Source organism: Sceloporus undulatus, chromosome 6 (genome assembly GCF_019175285.1).
Source record: "Sceloporus undulatus isolate JIND9_A2432 ecotype Alabama chromosome 6, SceUnd_v1.1, whole genome shotgun sequence".
NCBI classification, from domain to species: domain Eukaryota; kingdom Metazoa; phylum Chordata; class Lepidosauria; order Squamata; family Phrynosomatidae; genus Sceloporus; species Sceloporus undulatus.
Window position 1 is genome coordinate 95953413 of NC_056527.1, and position 21751 is coordinate 95975163.

The 21751-nt window shown below is 41.2% G+C and overlaps 1 protein-coding gene across 1 annotated transcript in view; it reads right to left on the minus strand.

Moving 5' to 3' along the window:
• Nucleotides 1–21108, minus strand: part of COL1A1 (collagen type I alpha 1 chain) — a 44454-nt gene extending 23346 nt beyond the window's left edge. The window contains exons 1-23 of the mRNA XM_042472819.1: nt 20407–21108; nt 17806–18000; nt 16689–16723; nt 16556–16591; nt 15857–15949; nt 15661–15729; nt 14245–14289; nt 12968–13021; nt 12618–12671; nt 11572–11625; nt 10508–10561; nt 9865–9918; nt 9724–9768; nt 8394–8447; nt 8214–8258; nt 7821–7874; nt 6811–6909; nt 6654–6698; nt 6466–6564; nt 5577–5630; nt 5363–5470; nt 3251–3304; nt 1401–1499 (exon numbers count right to left, since the gene is read on the minus strand). Of these exons, the coding sequence (XP_042328753.1) occupies nt 1401–1499; nt 3251–3304; nt 5363–5470; nt 5577–5630; nt 6466–6564; nt 6654–6698; nt 6811–6909; nt 7821–7874; nt 8214–8258; nt 8394–8447; nt 9724–9768; nt 9865–9918; nt 10508–10561; nt 11572–11625; nt 12618–12671; nt 12968–13021; nt 14245–14289; nt 15661–15729; nt 15857–15949; nt 16556–16591; nt 16689–16723; nt 17806–18000; nt 20407–20488 (1581 nt within the window). The 5' untranslated portion in view covers nt 20489–21108. The remainder of the gene's footprint in view (nt 1–1400; nt 1500–3250; nt 3305–5362; nt 5471–5576; nt 5631–6465; nt 6565–6653; nt 6699–6810; nt 6910–7820; nt 7875–8213; nt 8259–8393; nt 8448–9723; nt 9769–9864; nt 9919–10507; nt 10562–11571; nt 11626–12617; nt 12672–12967; nt 13022–14244; nt 14290–15660; nt 15730–15856; nt 15950–16555; nt 16592–16688; nt 16724–17805; nt 18001–20406) is intronic.
• Between the last annotated feature and the right edge of the window lie 643 nt (nt 21109–21751).

A 21751-nucleotide genomic window follows, 5' to 3' on the forward strand; every position in this document is an offset into this window, starting at 1 on the left:
TATTATTATTATTATTATTATTATTATTATTATTATTATTATTATTATTATATTTGTATCCCACTTTTTCCCCAGGACTGGGACTCATACTATATCTAAAAGTATTTGTCCTGAGAACCCCCTAACCATGTACCTTTTCTGCAGAATGTTGAACCTTTTTAGCAAAACTACAACTCCCAGAAACCCCCAGCCAGCATGGCCAGTGGCCACTGGGATGTTGCAGTCCAAAATGTAACAAAAACTCTTCTAGGATGGAAATATACCCAATTGTGTGAAAGATGTTGCTGTACAACTTTTGGATTCAAAGCTCCTGTTGGAAATGTTCATCTAACTCTTCCTTTAAATAATTGCTCAGAATATCTGAATAGTCAATAAATCCAACACATGTAACCCATAGCTTGTGTTCCTTTCATCAAAGGATGAAAAACTTTTTAAAAAAGCTTTTCCAGCAGTCTAGATGTTGTAGATGTCTCTTAAATTAGTTCCAGTTTTAGTAGTGCTTTATTGTTGATTTTCTGGTTTTACGGCGATTTAAATAGAATGGTATATGTTTTTAATTTTGTTTTTTAATCTCACAAAAGCAACCAAGCAACTAGGAGAAAGCAGGGTCAGAAAGAAATTGAATACGCAGGAAGGTTAGTGGGCCAGTTTGTGTCAAAATCTCCTTACTTTTATTTTCCCAGTGCCATTTGCAGCCATTGCTTCCCCTTCCTTCTGCTTTAGTGCAATTTTAAGGGCTTCATCTACTTTCCAGAGTAACCCAACCAAGGATCCAGGATCATATAATTCAATGTAAGGATGTCCAAGTGCCATGTAGACATTCAGATCTGATTATGTGATGGTGTCATAGGCACAGACTTTAATATAAAGCTTGGAAAAATTATATTGGGGGATTCCAAAAAAGTAACTTTGCAAAGATCTGCTTTGGGCCTATTTCAAGATGCTCATTTTTGTTAAAAATATCCCAAAGAGGGAAATGGAAAGCCATCATAAGAAATCTTCCCTTCAGCTCAGTCAAACTTATTTTATTTCTCAAGCTTTGTTCTCCTATCTCCCAAAATAGAATGATTAAATACCTTTTTGCCAGACTGTGGAAGGGAAGTACTTTGCATACTTTAAAAAATATCTATTGAGGATGCTTTGATTTTGATTTCCTGCATGGCAGAGGGTTGGACTGGATGGCCCTTGTGGTCTCTTCCAAGTCTATTATTCTATGACTCTATGAGTGCAAGCTGCGCAACTAATATAACCAGAGGAGCTTATGATTTTCTCACATTTCGTTGTCTAATTCTTTTCTAGGGGCCAAATGCAACACTGGCATGGAAACCTGACATAGAATGTGACTGAGGGGCTAATAGTGGCTAGATCTTTGTGCAATCCATCACATCTCATTCACTCACCTTGGCTCCAGGGAGACCAGGCTCACCAGGGCGTCCAGCTTCACCAGGAGATCCTTTGGGACCAGAGGGGCCAGGAGAACCACGTTCACCAGGGGGACCCTGGAAGAGGAATTGTAGTCAACAGAAGACATTAGATGCAGCAGGTAAATATTGACTAGGGAGAGAAAGAATACCCCAAAATGATTGGAAAATAGATTTCTTGAATGTCAGGAAATCTGATGAGGATAATCCTAGACAGGCAAGAACTCCAATACAGCAAGTGTACGTGAGGATTTTTGTAGGTATGCAGAAAACAGCATTTTCTGTACAGGAAACAAGTTTTCTGTATAGAAAACATAATCTTGGGTATTTACGCTGCAAACTTCAGTACAGCAAATGCATGGGAGGATTTCTGTGGGTGCACAGAAAAGGAGTTTTCTGCATAGAAAATATAATGTTTGGTTCAGAAAATAGCATTTGTCTGCAGAAAATGCTCTTTTCTATGCTGGAAATCTCTGTGCTGAAATATTATTTTCCGTGCAGAATAAGTCCCGAACTGTAAGTAATCTTCAAAAACAGCTCAGTTTTTTTATGAGTTTCTTGCAGTGAAGAGAAAAATGGTAAAATGATTTGTTCTTGACTGTGAGAATGACATTTATAAAAATTTACATCTAGTGGACATTGGCTTATCTTTCACATATAACAAGGCTTCTGTGAAATAGTAGGGCTAAATCTAAGGATTCGGGGAGTACAAAGAGTTGAGGAAGAAACCGAAACCGACATGGGACTGCCCAGTTACATATGGATGGTTTATACTTCATAATTTTGTGGATGTAAAGAAAAATAAAGTACGAGAGAAGGATCATTCCCAGGAATCAATCCCAATTTCTAATACAAGAAATTAGATGCAAGAATTATTCTGACTCTGGTTGCACTTTAGTGAAATGGGCACATGGAGCTCTGGGCACATGGATGTGAAGTAAATCTAGAGAATTCCAATGAGAGAAAGGGGCAAAATGTAAGGAAGAAAACTGAAATTAAAGTAGTCTTGGGGGTGAGTGGGATTTTTGATGCAAGATTTACTACTCTGAAAATTCTCAGGAAAACACATAGAATGTTTGTGTTTGTTTAGGTTTAAACTTTCTAACATTGGGTTCAAGTCTGTGACACACAATCCACTGAGTATGATCTTCCACAAGTTACTTTTTAGCCTCCCATCTCCAAAATGGAACATTATCCCAGTATTTAAGCTGAATACTTTTAAAAGTATTTTATTTTCATGATTTCCTTTTTGCTACCCACTGCCCTCATTAAAAGGAGGAGATGAAAATAAATAGGATTATTTTGAATGCAGCAGGTTATAGCATGGGCAACATATTCCTGGGCAGAGTGCCTTTAATCCTACATAGGATGAACAAATATACTCCTCCACACCGATGGTACCTGTTCAGACCATCTGAGATTAATTCAGAGCTTTAAACATTATTTTTTGTTTTACTATAGCTCTCTGAGTGGTGCAGCCAATATGGTGAGTCAATTTTTCTTTAAAAAAATATGATATTGATTAAAGGAATAAATACTGTGGTAGAGGAAGACTTGAATCACATTGAAAGGGACAAAAGAATCACCCTGAACTCCCTTCTTCTGAAAGCATATTCCCACTGATCCTGGTTTAACAGTATCTACCTCGCTTTACATTCTAAAAGGCTTAGTTGAGACATTTCTTCTCCAAGAGCCATTCCCATCTTCCAGCCCAACCGCTCTACTTTCCCCTTAGTCAGCAATGCCAATCTAAGGTGTCAAGAAACTGAGCCTCTTTTAATTTTATACCTTTCTTCTATAGAAAACAACAGCATGAGAGTAGAACTCACCTTGGGACCAGAAATGCCATCAGAGCCAGGGAAACCACGGCTTCCAGGAGCACCCTGTGAATGAGATCAAGGGACCAGATTAGTGTTACATAGGTGGCCCAGTGGCTGAAAGGTGAGCTGCAAAGAGGGATTCCCTCATCAAAATAACTGAAGTGGGTCATTTCTTCTGATGTGGACAAGAAGGGGTGATGGGGTGAGGAATTACTGAAGCCTTTAATCACTGGGAAAGGGCCAACAAGTCTATTAAATAAAAGTCTTGCATGGCAGGATTATATACATGTGACTGAAATGAAATCCAGAGTTATGATAACTGCCTTCTCACATGAATTAGAGTTCAGCTGTCATAGCTAAAAGCAGGAATATCAACCCATCCACCCACACTGCCTCTTGCTATTCAGCCCACATAACCCATGCAGGAAAGACTTCAAAAGTGTCTTATTTAGGGTACAGTAAAGACACCTGCATAGTAAAGAGATTCAGGCACACCATTACAAAAGGGAGCCAGGAAACTGAGGGAAAAAAAGTTCCCTATGGGAGTAAAAGGATAATAAGGGAAGTCTTGATATTACAAATCACCTAACAGGTCTGATGAGTTGGCCATACTATGGGCAACTCTTTTACTTTCAAGGTCTCCATTATTTACTCTCTACATCAGCATAAAGAATCTGTGACTCTTCTGAACTGTTCAACTGCAGCTCCCATCAGCCCTAGCCAACACTGCCAGTGGTGAGAGATGTTGGGAGGTGCATCTCTAGTGGGCCACACATTCTTCATCCCTATTCAAAATGGAACCTGCTTTAATGCAGCTGTCATGGGATTTCAGCTAAGGAACAGATGAAAAATCTGGTGCTCGTTTCTTGATTCTGTTCTGAATTATTTGCAGAAGAAAGGAAATGAGTACAGACATCCATTAAATGATAAAGAATATCAGTGTCCCACCTATTTTTGGTGTGGGTTTAGAGAGCTAAGAATAGCCCTGCTGGATAACAGCAAAAGTCTGTCTAGTCCAGCATTCTGGACCCACAATGGCTAACCAGATGCCTCTAGGTGACCTACAAGTAGGACATGGGTACACTAGCACCCTTCCTGTCTGTGTTTCACAATGACTAATATTGAGAGTGACACTATCAGACACTGGAAAAAATAAATAGCTATCAAGGCTAGTAGTAGCCATTCATGTAACTAAGTTTTGATACCAAACAAATGATAGAGGTACCTGCACACCTGCAAATGTAATTTCTTTTAAAATGTTGCAGTATCCTATACCAGGGGTAGGCAACCCTTTTGAGCTGGGGGCCGGGTTGCTGTCCCTCAAGACAACTGGGGGGGCCGAAGCCAAAAAATAAATAATTAAATAATTTTTAAAAAATTAAATAAATTAATAAACTGGGACAAATGTAGGACAAAATGTTCAAATGGAGGGCACTTTTTAAATAAAAAATGGAGGACATGCGAAAAAATTTGCTGATTTTTTAAAAAATGTTAAGATAAATGCATGTTTCTGAGGCTTCTATAGACAATTGCCCCACCATGCCCCTCGCACGAGATGCCATCGCAATCGGCGGCAGGATCAAGCTGGGGCCGGTCCCAAGGCCTTGCCAGGCCGCATTCGGCCCGCGGGCCGCAGGTTGCCTACCCCTGTCCTATACCTATGGAATAGTTTCCCCCCCGACAGAATAGCCCTACTCTCTGAGGCTTGTTATGTCTTTTTTATTTGATGCGTTTAGGTTTCATTGTGTAATTTGGCTAACCTAAGAGCCAACGTGGCATAGGGGTTTAGATGTTGCACTAGGACACTGGAGACCAGGTTCAAATCCCTGCTTAGCCATGGAAACTCATGGGGTGACCTCGGGCAAGTCATACTCTCTCATCCTCAGAGGATGGCTAGGGCAAACTCTCTCTGAACAAATCTTACCAAGAAAACTCTATGTTAGGTTCATTTTAGGGTTGCCATAAGTCAGAAATTACTTGAAAGCACACAACAACATTATGTGGGCATAATAGACAGGCATATGACCCATGCACAGATTGGTTTTATTCTAGAAAGGTGGCAAGTATGTGATCTTGGCAGCCTGAGCTAAAAAGAGACAAAAAGATGAAACTGCTACGTACACGTTCACCAGCAGGTCCAGGCAAACCAGCAGGTCCAGGCTCACCACGGGATCCTCTTTTGCCTTCCTCACCAGGGGGACCAGGGGGACCTTGGACACCAGCGGGACCCTGAAAGAGCAAAGGAAAGAGGCTGAGGTAAGTGTGTGTGTAAGAAAAACAAAGAACAGAACAGAAGTCAAGTTACAAATGCATTCCAGGTGAGATGCACACTCACAGGTTCGCCTTTAGCACCAGCATCTCCTTTGTTTCCAGGAGCACCAGGTTCACCCTAAAGATAACAAGGAGAGACAGAAAACAGCACAATCATATATGTCAGTCAGTGCAAGTAATGATGCAGTGGACCTATTTCCTGCCCTCTCTAAGAATAAGAGACACCCCCAGGTGACTCTCAGCAAGGCATCCATTACCAAAACACTCCAGAGAGGAACGGGTCTGGTAAGATGCTAGGAGTCAGCTGATAATTGATTTGATACCTGCCTAGAAGGGATTTATGGTAGAAAGCAGTGTCTAGTGGGACAGGATTTGAGAATACACCCATCAAGCAGTGTCAATTCAAAACAGGCATTACAATTAATAAATTCTCTGTGGAGTTTGCAAGCTGAGACACCCTGCAAAATAATTTCAGAAGAGCTGACCTCAAAGCATGCATTTCCACACCCCGATGTATCATTTTGATGCTGTTACCCCATCTGCTGCACAGATTTAGGTGCTTTGAAATGCTGTAATTTTCAGACTTTCAAAACTCAGCATATGCTGACAGGGTGGTGTGGTAGGATTCCAAAGTCAGCAAAATATCTGGAGGCTCTATTCCTCTGATCAGGTACAGATTTGGAACTAAGTGGCAACACTATGAGAATGTAGGCACTGTGACTGTTAAACAATCACAGCTGGGGAGGAAGTGATAACGGAAAATGCAAAGGGAGGAATTTCTGAGTTAGTGATATTATTATAGGAATTTGTAGCATCTCCTAGTGGCTAAAGGAGTTGGGGTTTTCCCAACAGCCCACCCAGGTACCCAGCTTTTGATTTGTTCAAAGTCTTTTGAAAGCATGCACACCATAAGTGTTGAGTCAAAAGGTGAGTGAAATGTAGAAGACACTTACGCTGTTACCCTTGGGACCGGGAGCACCACTGGGACCCTGAGGTCCAGCTGGACCACGAGCACCAGGGAAGCCAGGAGCGCCAGCAATACCGGGAGCACCCTAAAAGAGAGGGCAGAGATGGTGAGGCAAATGGTAACAAAGGGTGCTGATAAAGTAAATGGAAGCACTGTGATGTGGAGACAACTTACAGTGGCACCTTTGGCACCAGGTTGACCATCAGAACCAGGGTTGCCCTGCAGGAGAAAAGGAAGAGAGAAGGATCATAATCAACATCATTGTGAAATAGATTCTGAAACATGTCAGAATGAAAAATAAAAGCAAAAATGAATTGAGAGTGTGGCTTACAGAAGGACCGGCAGCGCCAGCAGGACCAGGTGGGCCAGGTTCACCACGGGCACCTTGTGGGCCTTCACTACCACGAGAGCCTTGGGCACCAGTTTCACCCTGAGCAACAAGGGAAAGAATAATAATGAGTGTAAATACTTTTTCTCAGGTCTGGTGGCAACATGTTTCATCTCAGCCAGTACTATGTCACACCTAATTCTGAAACTTCTTGTCAGGACTACTGGTTCAGTTCTATAAGGTCTATGATCTGGTTTTGTTGGAGCCTCATGCCCTCCCAGATCCCCAGAGATCAGAGACTTGAGGCCTTCTGTCTAAGAAGTCTTTTCAAGGCCTGTTGTGTTCCACTGACACCTCCTCCTAAGCCCTTTGCTTCAGATCTTCTGTAGTTGTTGCTTTTTTATGGTTCCATCTTATGCTGCCCTAATAACCTTTGAACCCTGGAGATTAAATTGAACATGTAATAATGGGTTGCTTCTTTCTCGTATCAGCATCTTCCCAGGGGTGTGTGCATCAGACAGTGGAGTGGGAAACAACACAGTCAGTTTCCCTCTTCTGATTTCTATTACCTATTAAAGCTCACAGAGAAATAACTATGCAGAACCACATTCCTTCTAGTATATAAGAAGTGGACCACTCCAGTCTGTAGAGTACTCAATCCTGATTCCTTACTAGGGAATTATTAGAGCTTCTCAGTAATATAGGCAGGATACAAAGAGTGTATGGGAGAAGTTTTTAAAAATCAGGCTTATCATTGTGAGGAGCTGAGGAATAGTCTATAATTCATCTCTAAGAGCAAGAAAATACATGTCTGCTTTGCTAAGAAATCTAAGGCAAAAAACAACTCCACAGAAATCTTCATCTTAAAAAAAAGTGGGCAAAAACTGACACCCACTCCCCAAAATTGGCTCTTTTTCTGAACCATAGCCTTGAAATCAAATGGATGAGGTTTTTTGAGGTTGTGAACCTCACAAAAATTACTTTAAAATGTCAAGGCACTCAGGTGTCCTTACCTTAGGGCCAACAGCACCAGGGAAGCCAGGGGGACCAGCTGGACCAGTGGGGCCCTGAAAGAAGAAAGAGAAGATATTAAGTGATGATTACACAGTTTTCCTTCAACTATCAGATTAACAGATTCCTAGCATTGGCCAACAATCGGCAGCAATGGGCAGAGGTTGGCCTTTGCTTTGGAACAAGAAGAAGGAAACTGGAATGAAACAATTTGTTCCATCCCATAGTCCATTAATTATAGACACAGAATTGTCCTGCAGATTCTTGTTTTGGATAGGCCGAGTGGCTATGGCCAAAATTTCATATGGCCCTTTCTTCTCTACAAGAAAATAATCTGCACTCAGGTAATATTAAGAAGAAGCAGAGAAGTAGCAGAACTTTGAAGAAGTACTTACTGGGGGACCAGCAGCACCTGGGGAACCATCATTACCACGAGCACCCTGTAGGAGAGAAGAGGAGAAAGCCTTTGAATTGCAGTCAACTTTTCGCCAAGCCATAAAAGAGATGGAAGCTGGTTGTTGAGGCCAGTCCACCAAGCATCACTAAGATGGAGCAATGCAGAAGGATATACTTACAGCAGGGCCAGCAGGGCCAGGGCGACCTCTCTCACCGGGAAGACCACGGGGACCCTGGTCAGGGGAAGGAGGAATAAGATCAGAGGATGGAGAAAAAGCAGCTTTGCTTGTTGGCTCTTTGTTATGCATTTATCCTTTCTGTTAACTTGTTGTTCTCAAAGACCTACAACCTACAGTATTTCTATAAGTGCAATGCCACCTTCCCATTGGTGGTGAAGGATTCCTTTAGTCATCAGGGGACACAGTGATTGAGAGAGCATTATTTGAAAGTTTTGTGACACCTGGAAGACTAACAAGTTTTATTTGAGGCAAATGTTTATGGTCCACTGCCAATATCATAAGATGTCAGTGTGTCTCTCTTCATACATCTCATGTGCTCCTGATTGAAACTATTTTTTTAAATGCCTCATTTCTCCTATGACACCCCCTTCTCACTATATCTCCCTGTTATTCTGGCTGTGCCTGCAACTTAAAGGCTGAGGAAAAATATTTTTATGGAATCCATTAAACCAAGTTATTGCCCGGTGGCTTTCTCTACTCATAGGGTACAAACACTCAGTCCTGGCATGTCTATTCTGGCCTTACTATCTGAAATATCACACAGATATCTCCAGTTGCTCACAAAGTAATACTTCGTCTTGCCTGCTGTGTTTCCTTGATGTTCTTCATGTCAAGATGTTCTATCCCTGATGTAAGAGGCAGCTATCTCTCATTTAAGATTGGATTCAGATGGAATATTTGCATTATATTTCAGGGTTGCTGTGCATTATCCATCACATAGAACTCATTCATGTGAAAGTTTTTCCCCAGGCACTGTCCATGGAACAAAGTGGGAAAAGAAGCCTACTGCATTGCACACCTTGAGACAAATGAGGCCCATGAAATTTCCAATATTGCTAAAGCATGTTGAGATAAAAAGTTCAACTGAATCCATTCTCAAAGCACAAAGCTTGAAAGGTGTTACCCTAGTATCTAGAACATAGGAAGATGCTTTATAGTAAGTCAGATTATTGATCCATCTAACCCAATAATGTCTATATTGGTTGTGTCAGTATCTCTGTGGAGTCTTAGGCATCACTGTCACTATCACCTGGTATGTTTCAAATGGTCACACAAAGGATTGACACTGAGTCATTCTGCATGCAAAGCCTGTGCTGTACCACTGAGCTGTAGTACAGCACCTCTCTCTCTCTCTCTCTTGCTTTGGAGAAAAGGAAGCTTCCTCTATTTCTATAACATCACGTATACAACTTTTTGCTGATAACCTAAGCTTGTAAGATATGGATGGATTATAACAATCCACAGAAGAACGATGGCTGCATATACTCACCACTTGTCCGGGAGCACCATTCTCACCAGGGCTACCAGGCTCACCCTAAGAATGAAGAGAGAACCAACATTCAATACATAATAGAAGGGAATGGAATCTTTTATAAAATGAAGGAGGCCATCACTGAAACGGAATACTCACCTTGGGGCCAGCTGGACCAGCATCACCTTTAGCACCATCAAGACCACTGAAACCCTAAAGGGAATAGGATGGACGGAAAGAGATAAAAGAGAAATATTAGAATCAAAGAAGTAGGTCTAGAAAAGATGGTGGTTGTCCTATTACAATAATCAGCTAGGAAAAATTTGGATCCCATTATATATAGCTTAACTAAATCATTTCCATATTAGCAATATTACAGAGGCTACGCAAGCCTACATCTAGTCAGTACCAGGAATGAGAGACCTACTTGGATATAAGAAAGACAGGATATAAATGTATATCCACATGCTCAGCTATCACAAGAGCAACAGTATCCGGGTTATCGTTTTAAAGATTTTATTCATTGAGTTTTGTCTAATCAGGATTTGGCTCTCACTGAGATGAGAAAGAAGGACTTCATTTTGAATGGTCACCTTCATGTTTGTAATGAATGCCAGGACTGAGACAGTGAACATCTCTTGGTGGCAGTCACAAGTGGTGCTTGTGTCGTGATGGCACATTATTCCTAAAATCTCCTAAAAGGATATGCCTACTTACTCAGAAGTAATAAGTTAGCGTTGGGATATGTGAATTACAAGATTCCTGATATGAACCAGAGGTTGAACAATTGGTAAGTACTTACTCTGTGTCCCTTCATGCCTGGCAGGCCAGCAGTTCCGGGAAGACCACGGGCACCCTGAAGAAGAATTAAAAAAATATTATGTAGCAGAAAGCAAAGAGAAAAGGAGAGAATCAAACCTCATCCTTCTAAGTATTTGTTAGATACATGTAGATGGGAACTTTTCACACCAGGGACTGGCATATGATGAACACATCTTTATTCTGTGCTTCAGCAGTAGCTACAAGACTAATAATGTAAAAACTCTGAGAGATTGAAGTGTGACACATATCAGTATTCTGATTGGGTCATCTTAGTGGCTCAGTTTTATCCTCCAGCCATGCCTGAATGTTACTGTTGAATTCTCTTCAAGATCAAAGGTTTTGAAATGGGACTACCCATGAAGAGCTCATAATTCCCAATCTGAGAAGGAACCTACCTGCATCCACCTAATCTGATGATACAGTGTATGAAGTGAATTGGGTCCAGATGTGGCTTTAAAATCCTATCCATTTCATTCATCTTGTGGCCTCACGTAATTTGCTTTTCTCAGTCTAATCTACTGCCTTGCAAAATTGCTGTAAGGATGAGTTGAAATAGGAATTTCTTCTAAGATATCCTTGCATTAAGTAGTGGAGTGGTGTTAGGAAGAGGTTGTGTGCATGTCTCAATAAATAAATTATCCCTCTGTACCAAAGCATCAAGAACTATGATGCTTAAACCACTCCAAACCAATGTTGCTTACCAGTTCTTGGGCAACAATGAGTTCTTTAGATTGCATTGGACTCTACCTCTCATTAGCACCTGCCAAAATGCCAATGACCAGGGATGCTGAGATGTGTAATTCAACAACATCTGGAGATCCAGAGAGTCACCATATCTAGCCAAACCTGTTCTTTCAAAGGCTCTGCTACAAGTGTTGGAGATTCCATGGCTCTCCCTAGGCAACACAAGCCATGATCAAAGATGCCAATTTATCCTCTCATTAAGCTATCTGTTGTTTGGGTAGTAGTTTAGGGTGTGATTCTTCATAATAGGACAAGTGCTTGACAGCTATCCCCTCATATCCTTGGAACCAGATATCTTACCTGTGGGCCAGGAGGACCACGTTCACCAGGACGGCCAGGTTTACCAGCTTCACCCTTGGAGAAAGAAGAAAAGAGAAGATCTAAGCCAATGCTGGAACAATTATGCTTTACAACTAATTTACCAGAGGAAAAGTATTGATTGAGGTTCTGTCTTTTGTTAAAGCGGACCTAAACTCTTGGTTTCCCATGAAGGACAAATGTTTCCCATGATGGACAGATGTTTAAAGTTTGCAAGGGCCAATCAGAAAAGGACTCACAAACTCAACAAGTGTAGCCTTAAGGTTGATGCCTCTGCTAGTAGAGAAGTGAAAGATGGCCAAATGGATAATGGGCTGTCACAGAAGGGAGGGAACAGGCCTGTTCTCTGCTGCCCCTGAGGGTAGGACCAGATCTAATGGTTTGAAGTTACAGGAGAATAGATTTCAATTGAACATTAGAAGGGACTTCTTGACAGTAAGGTTGTTCAGCAATGGAGCCAGTTGCCTAGAGAGTTGGTGGGGTCTCCTTCTCTAGACATCTTCAAAAATACCCTGGACAGCTACCTCCTGGGGATGCTTTAGCTGCAAATCCTACATTGAGCAGGAGGTTGGAATCAATGGTCCATGACCCCCTTCCAACTCTATGATTCTATGACTCTAAGAAAGAATAAAACACATTGCTAAAGCTCCATCTTTTGGTGATAGGATAGTGACATAGGGTTAGGAGAATGACCTAGAGTGCAAATGGAGGTTGATATTGCAGACTCCACCAGAGGAAAGAGAATGCAAAGCATCCGAAGGACATTGTATCTCCACTTTCATCAGTCAGCAGTATCTCATGGGTGACTTCCTTAGAAAGGGTCCTGAAGGCGAGAGCCCTCCAGTCACATGTCTAGACCCTATTTGATTGTTCTGGAGACAATGCAAGATTGAATGGATTTGTGATGTGCCAATCAAAGAACTTCAACATTCAAGTCAATGATTTGCCTGGCATTTTGGACACACCCTGTTTTTGGATCATTAAAAATAAAAGTTTCCTTCTCCCAGAAGAAAGACACAGCCACTCACATCATCTCCGTTCTTTCCAGGGGGGCCAGCTGGACCACGGGGACCCATTGGACCCTAGAGAATTTTTTTGAGAAGAAAAAGATGCATTAAAATCAGAACCATGAAGACATTTTTCTCTCTCTACCATTTATAACCTTGGGAGATCTTTTAAGAAGTGGCCAAAGGAGGGACTTGTCTGTGGTATTCTGTGTTCCCAAGCTCCCCCAAGTGTTGGAATATGGGAACTTCTATGAACAGACTGGAGGATATTCCTTTCTAAGCTGTTCAGCTTGGCAGTAACAATAATGAAAATGCAAAAAGAAAATAAAGAAAAGAAAAAAAAAAATGAAAAAAAATCAGATGGTACTTACAGAAGCTCCAGGCTCTCCGGGTTCACCAGGGGGACCTTGGAATCCTTGGGGGCCCTGGAAGAGTAAAAATACACCTTTGTTAGAAAGAAAAAGGACTACGTTCTGCACCTCTATGTATTTTGAGTGGACTGGGGAAGAGCCCAAGAATTTCACTTAGCTCTGAGACCCCCTTTCTCACTGTTTCCCGCCCCTGCCTCCATGCCTTCTTCCAATGGTGCTCTCTTGGCTTGGATCAGTCCCCTGTTTGTGAACTGGCTTTCGGCTTTGCCTGCTGCAAAATATTTTTCTGAATTATCCTATCCTGCTCTTGCCAAATCTTCTACTACCCTTCACTTTCCCGCTGCCCATATCTCTTCCCCAGTACATATTTACCAAACCCCTACTCTTTGCACCCCATATTATAATCCCAATAGAGGCTGTTAAATTCCCTAGTAAGGATTAACGTGAATCAATGCTCATGGACTCTTGACTTTGCAAATAAATTAAAGAGAAGAATGCCTCTGAGCATAAGCAAAATGGACAATAGAAAAACAAGGTCTATCTGTCCAGACTAGGAGAAAGGGTTGCTGCAAAAGGTTATGGATTCTGGAAAACTGGTATCCCCAAGGCTTTTTGTTTGAAAAGTGAATCCTAGAATGGAGACGGTGCCCAAATTTAGGGCACACTATTGGTCCCTATGGCTTAAGAAATCACAAAGACATATGACCACTTCCTATATTATAGAGATGTTTGGCCTCTATTTTTTAAAATGTCACATAGGAATCTCATATCATAGAGAAAAGCAGACTTGGTTAAACCTTCCACTTCTGCTCTTGGCTGCCCAGAAGCCTTGCAGAAGCCTTTTAACACACATGTTAATGGAGAAGGCCGCTGAAGAGAGGACCAACCATACATGCAATATATAAAAAAGAAATCTCTTACTAAAGCAGTTTCAAATTCTGTGCTAAGATTAGCTGAATTCTGCAACTCTACAATCATTGCAAATTAAATAGAGCTTTTCCTATTCACCATAATCTACTGTTTCTGATATCCATAAAATAGGTAAAATGCTGCACAGGATAGAAAATCCTTGCTCTGTGGGACACTGAAAATGATACTCATTAGTACGTACACTGAGAAATAAACAAACTGGGATTATCAGAGTCATGAACTTTGCTTTAAGTACTGTGATGAAGTCTACTTTCACATTGCACCTCGAGGCTGAAATGCCAATGCAGTATATCCTTGTCTAAAGGCTATTGAGAGTTTATTCTCAAGAAGAAGAGAAAAGTACTTACGGGAGCACCAGGAGGACCAGGAAGACCACGAGGACCAGCTGGACCCTAAAAATGAATAAATACATTTTAAAATCAAGCTGAGAAGACGCTTAGTGTTAAAGAATAAATGAAACTGCCATCATCCTGTCTTGATGTCAATGAGTTTTTGTGCACCATAGGCCTGGTGTGACAACAACCATATTTTCTTGATGTCACTTTATCATTTCAACTTCCTACCTAACCATATATTTAAGATCTTTCTTTGTTATGAAAGGTTTGGACATCTCTCTCTGTCATTTGCTAAATGGCCTTTCTTCTATATTATCTACATATTTTTTCATTCTTCTTGGTTCAGGTTCCACATGCATTTTGATGGCATGCCTGCTTTTGTAGTTGCAGTGTTAGTGGCTAATTGTGACCAACAGCTTTCCAGCTGATTGGTGTGCAGTTGTTTGTTTGTTTGTTTGTTTATTACCTAAAGTGAGCCTGTAACACAAAATGGGAGGTTCCTACTTGAGGAGAACATCTGAGAAATGTTAAGAAATGCAGGAAATAAATGAGCAAAACCAATAATGTACCTGAACAGCGATTATGCATCGCTAAAAGGCTGCTTTGTTTGAAGTCATATTAATGGTTGCTTTAAATTTTTGAAAATAGGAACTATCATAGTTCAGTCATAGACTTAAGGCACTATCACTCAGCCTCAGTTCCAGCTTCTTCTATGGAGGTATTATCATAGACCTGAATCTGAATCGAAAGCAATTTTTCAACACTTGGGGAACAACATTACAGATTGGATCTGGATTTAGTCATACTTTAAGCAGATCCACTGAAATCACTGGGACTTAAATCACTCATAAATAACTTAAATGTCACTGATTTTAACACAGGTACTCTAATTCTGTTTAAATCTGAATCCAACCCATTGGGATTTGATGGACTATAGCTCCCATCATTCCTGATTATGGGCCATGCTGGCTGGGGCTGATGGGGATTGGAATTCAACAGTTAGTCTCCACTTGATATAAGCACATTACTGCAAATATAGCTCTCATGATTCTTAGTTCAATGAATTTATATTCCCACATTCCTTTCCCACATGGGAACTAAGATTTTTAGTTCTTAAGTTACTTGGCCTTTTTGGTAACATGTTTTCAGAAAGAAAAAGAAAAAAATATGGATATCTTTGATTAGCTGAGTGTATGAGACAAGCATCAGCAGACAAAGTATATCCTTATCTATGTATCTGTCTTAATATGGCGTTTCAATTCTGTCCTGTGGATTAAGAAACTGACCAGGCCTGGAAGGCTCTTTGGTTTAGATCTCCCGTAGTACACCTGTTTCCCTTCTCAGGTGTGCTTCTCATTTTATTTCTTCTTCACTAAAATCCTCACCTTACATTTTTCCCTGAACCATCCCCAAGCCATCAACACTTACCATGGGGCCAGGGAGAGAGAGACCACCGGATTTTTCATCATAACCATAAGACAGTTGAGGAGCGAAGTTCTACCAGAGAAGAGGAAGAAGAAGATGAAGGAAAGGAGAGAGAGAGAGAACATGTTATTAGGGTTCTTAAAAAGCCAATTTCCCATAAATTGGAGTAATCAAGTTAACTTGGAGAGAGCCAACTTACTCCGCCAAGGCCAGGGGGGCCTGGAGGGCCTGGGGGTCCTGGGACTCCAGGTTGTCCAGGAATGCCATCTCTGCCAGGTGGGCCTGTGGGTCCCTGAAGACAAAGACAAGGAGAAGACATCAATGGGTGTGATGACACCATATTTTAATTTCAGAATGGGCTGAAAATTCCTCTTTCCTCGGGTAAATGTGAATGAAGGCCTGTCTATGCCTTTCCTCCCTGCCTCAGTAGAAAACAAGATTGAAACTTGGCTGGGAAATTTCTGGAGGATCAAACCATTGAGGAATGGTGATGAATTAAACCAAAATGGCCATATGATGCCTTAAAAACAACAAAAATAACAACAACAGTTGGACACTCAGAATTGCTACAAAGCAACTTAATATGAGTCTTGTTTTGTGAAAGTTACAATTACTTCCACCACTCCACACCCAAAACTCTTTTGAAATGATGCCAGGAGTGGGAAGACAATGGAAATATGAATATGCTTTCCACAAGATGGGGAAGAGTGGAAAAGAACAATCTAAGTAGACATGACTTCTTCTCATGCAGAAATGGAAATTTCAAAAGTTTGAATGGTTTGTTATACTTTATGATCATTTCATGCATTTTGTCATCTTCTGCCTTGTCTTTTTTTTTTTTTTTAAAGAAATCATAATGTGAGATATCATCAGCTAAAGCTTCGTTATGAATACATACCCTTTCTCCTTTTGGGCCTGGCTCTCCTTTAGGACCCTGTCAGATAGGAACAAAATTGCAATTAGTGTGTTAAAAATTCAGATAACAATGCATCCAATGGAATGGACTTTAAGATTGCAAAAAAATAATTTACCTCTACTCCACCTTCTGGGTAGGGTACAGAGGCACCTTGAATACAAAAAGAAAAGTGCTATTAAGAATCTGAACAATCACTATCCATATTCAACCATAACACTGTAAAGCCAATTGAACTAACTTAAATTCCACCGTGCCTATCAGAATCAGCCTGGCTTAATTCGTTTAATGTGTTTGAGCAAATCTTAGTGTTGCATAGAATCACCCAAATGACATTAATGGAATACTGGCTAAGGGAGGACTCACCCAGAAAGAACTGGGCTTCTCCTCTTGTTGCTGAACATTGAAGTATATTTTGATAGAACTGGCAACTCTTGTTATTGAAGATACCATTTGGTAATTCAAAGAATATAATTATTTTTTATCAGACAGGCTTTAAAGAAATTCACATTCGAAAGGATGGAATCCTGTCAGATTACATCTCACAGTCTATTTTAACATCAAATACATTTAAGATGACTTTGATGGCATAGTCTAAAGACATTTGCTTCTGCTTCTCTGAAAAATATTCCTGGCCCTACAGACTTTGCTTTTTTTTGGGGGGGGGGGAACTTTCATGGATGTATGCAAGCAACACGTACAAATGCATTTATAAAATTATTACATCAAATCTAAATTAATAAATAATCATGAGAGGCAATCAGACCTGCAGCCTTAGATGAAAGCAATGGTGTGTCATTGTTTACAGTGAAAACAAGGTTTTAGATAATGGGAGACGTATAGATGGTGAGTGGATAGGTGAGTGGACAGGTAAGTTATGGATAAATGAACACGATTAGAAAAGAAAGAGGAGGTGATGAATCTGTATGTGGATGGATAGTTAGATGTATGATTACATGTTTATGGACTGCTGAATAAAATGAAAAAGGCGAGGAAACTGGTATCTTGATGGACACTGGGGTACATTAGTAGAAGATGGATGGGTTTTTTGAGCAAATGGATGAATTAGTGAAATAGATTAGACTAATTAAATATGTTTGTAGACAGAGAACTTGATCGGACTACTGTTAAGAGACATGATAAATGGATGAGTGATTGTGAGATGGAAGGAACTGTGGGCCATTATGATGGGATGAGTGGATGGGAGGAAGGAGGAGTGTAGGTTAGATCAGTACCTGATTCAGGACAGACTGGACAGCATTCTCCATTGGGGATATAAGGATTGTCACACTCCAAAAGGTTTTCACACATCATTTCATCGCAAAGGACATTGCCGCTGTCACACACGCAGATCCGGCAGGTGTCAGGTTTCCAAACATCTCTGTCATTGTACCTTAGTCCGTTATATGTGCAGCTTCCTGTAGTTGGAACTAAAGAAAGAGACAACAAAAGAAACAGGATGCATGAATGAATTGTTGAAGGTTTGTCTGGAAGCCAGGAAGCACCAGCAGAATAGATGAAGCAACTAAGTCGTAAATGGGATAATCTTTTTATGATGGATCAACCTGGCGAACACATCTATTTTCATCATGTTATTTCTGATTGTGGGCCTCCCTTTTCCTCCCTTCTCCACCTACACTGACTTCTACATGTGTGTGTGTGTGTGTTTTAAAACCTCATCTGTTTTTCATCAAGTAAACTCTAGGACACAGGAAACGAGCCAGCCCCTCAATAACTCCTTCCAGTTGCTTTGGAATTTAAACAAAACCTCCGGCCAGTTGTTATATCCAATTGCTAACCTCAGCGTTCTGGAGCCAAAGCCAAACCAAACACACGCACAAAAAGAGAAGGAAATTAACAACCTTCTGAATAGGAAAAGAGATAGGGAGGGAGAAAAGGAGAGAGGCAGGAATTCATACTGAAGGAGGACCCATGTAGAGGAAGAATGGTATCCCGTTGATATTACATGGCCTTAGGAAATCTGATCTGCTGCAAACAATTTTGGAAGGAGGGACAGCCGGTAGGAGGGATAGCTGGCAGGTGGAAACCATGATCAGGGAGGTTCATAAGGCAGGTGGGATGGCCTTCCCACTGGCTAAAATTTTATGCCAGCTTGTTTGGAAATCAACATCTGGTGGACTTGTGAATATTAAATGGAGCATGACTATCCAAACCAAGGATGACATCAAAAAGAAAAATGCAGAAGAGAGATGACACTAAGAAGAAGTAAGGAAATTTTGCTAATGCTTCATTTTTAAAAAGAAAGAAAGAAAATAGAAAATACGAATTATTTCTCCCAATGTGGGGTTAATTTCTGTTAAAACAGAGTACTAGACTCTTGTTATGATTTACTTCGTCAAGTCATTAAGAACTATTTTACTTTATTGACAGGGGAAGAAAAAGAAAGCAACGTCACGATTCTAGAGGATTTAAAAATAAAAAGGGAAGGGAAGGACCAGAACAATTTTGTAACGTGAAACTCACATCTACCAATACCTTCCTGCAATGTTGCAAGAAAATCACATCAGCCACATGATGGCAGCAAAACTCACACAACTGGATACAGGACATCATTTGACCTATTTTCTGCTGATGGTATGTTGATTGTTTTTTCCCATTGAGGATAAAGAGGACTTGTTGACTAACCACAGTTAGTTGTTGATCCCAGGCTCATCTTTGTTCAGTGATGGTCCTGTTCAGGGCCATACTGGAAACCCCACCCCAGGTAAGGCTATATGAATGAGAGCACTTTCCTAGTTCGATGCAAGTCTCCTGGTGGCCACTAGATGTCACCATTGGATTTTGCTAACTGGTGCAAGTCATCCTTCCCAATCCTTTGCTATCCAATTGGCTTTGTCTATGAAGTGATGTCTAGACTTTTTGTGCTTTATAGGTTGCTGAAACATTTTCCTTATGAATCATCGCAAAGTCCTCCACCCCCCCCCCCCCGAACCTAATACTTTCCTGATGGCTTTTGCAGACTTCTTCATGGCAGGAAAATAGCCTCCTACCCTTCTCTCCCGCCTCACGACTGTTCTGCCATAGCTTTCCAAGAATACAGAATGGGTTTTCCATCATTCACTGTACTGCCCCCCTTTCTTGTCCCCCTCCGATGATAATCCACTCCCAATTCCACCCGCCTGCCCACTTTTACTGAACTTGGCAAGGAAGTGCAGGGTTTCTAATTGATCCAACTTGTTGCTTTGCCCCAAGGGACATGTTTGGAAAGGAGAGAAGGAGGGAGGAGGGGAGGAGGGGAGGAAAAGAGACCAAAGGAAGCATGCCCAAGGCTATACACAGCAGGTTAAGTTTGCTTTTAAAAGTGGCTCCTTTTCTACACAGAGCACTTCCAGATAACTGGTGAAATGAACACTTCATTCCCCCCAACGCTTTCAAACTTCTTTTCTCTCCCTGCTTTTATGCCAGTCCCAGATGCATCCAGAAGGTCATGAACATTTGTTGACCTTTTGCTCCAGACCAGATATAACATGCACTTTCTTCGCTAGGTCTTATCTTTAGGTTATCCGAGCCACAGCCCTGGGCAACAGGGATTTCACTTAGTTTACCAAACCAAAACATTTCTTTCCCCTACCCTCCTTTGACAAATTGTTCAGCAGGAATGGCTTGATCCCCACCACCGCCACCTCTTGCTCTGCATGCCACTCGATTCTATGCATTTTGGAAGTTGCAGGAATTGCTTTGCATCTCAACCAAAACAGATAAGAAAACCAGGGAAAAGATTTTTCTCCATCCCTGTCTACACCCGACGGCAATAAAAACAGCTACTGAGCATATATGCAGCACTGAGAAGGACGTAAGTTACGGATGGTACTTACTGTCTTCTTCGCCTTGGCCATTGGTGAGTAGAACAGTTGCTGCTATCAAAAGCAGTAACCGGGAATCCACAAAGCTGAACATGTCTAAATATTAGACATGAAGACTCTTTGTATCCTGGGTTCTGCTTTAGTGTCCAGTCATACAGGGATGGTCTGACTTATGTAGTTCCACTCCAGACCCCAGCAGAAACTTCCTACTGACTCTGTCAACTTCTTAGGCTCCCTTTTTATACGGTCCAGTGTCCCAGAGGTGGATCCCTTCTTCTCTTGCTTCTGAGTACTGTGGGGGGATCTTGGGCCAGCCCCTTAGCCAATCAGAGAAGCCCAGCCTACCCCCAGACTGCACACATAGGCACCCACTCCCAAAAAGTTGGAGAAGCAAAGCCAAGCCCCTTTCTAACCAATCACAAAAGAATGGACCCTGGAAGTCTTCCTTCCCCAAATCAGTGGATTTTCTAGATTGGCAGGAGATTCTGCAGCAGGAGAGAGGAATTTAACTGGGGATATGGTTTGGGTCCCTCTGTGTGTATGTGCTTATGGCGGGAGGGGACATAAGAGAAAATTAAGGGAACAAATTAATGTGGGGGGAAATAGCAGTAACAAGGGGATTTGAAAGTGGAAGGCTCTTGCAAAAGCTGAATCTCAAAAGGCATGCAAGATTAGAAAATTGTAAGGTGGAATCTAGACTGCTTTTGCATGAACTAACAAAGCACCTGTGAAGGTAGGGCAACAGAGGGTGGTATAGAGCAAAATGTGTATTTGTTTGTGTATGCCTCTTCTTAAAAAAAGAAGAGAACAAAATTTCCAGGACTATGCATGCTTTCACTAAATTCCATCTAATCCTCACTGTATTGGCATTTGATGTAATTATCTTACTCTTTCTCTGTTTAGCTGTTGTCTATAGGTCTGTCTGTCTGTCTTCTCTCTCTCTCTCTCTGTCTTTCTCTCTCTTTCATTCCCTTTTTGGAATAACTAAAACTTAATTTTAAAAGAAGGAGTATGTCCAAATTTAGGGACAATTAAAGCATCCCACCTTCATATTAAATAAGAGAAGAGATAGCTTGAAATTATTGACAGAGGACTGAAAGATGTAGATGGGCAAAACTGCAGGGGAAAGGGACATATTTGCAATTTCAGCAATCCTTTGTGTGGTCCGGGTCTCTCAAAGCATGTTCCTTGATCTTCAAAAGTTTCTCTGTTCTCTCCTCTGTATGCGTGGGAATTCCATTTGTGAATCACAACATACGTGGGGCTCTGGGACAGAACGCCTGACTTAGTAGTGCTTGAGGAAAGAACATTCCATAGCTGATCTTGATCATTAGCTGGATATTCCATAAAAATCAGT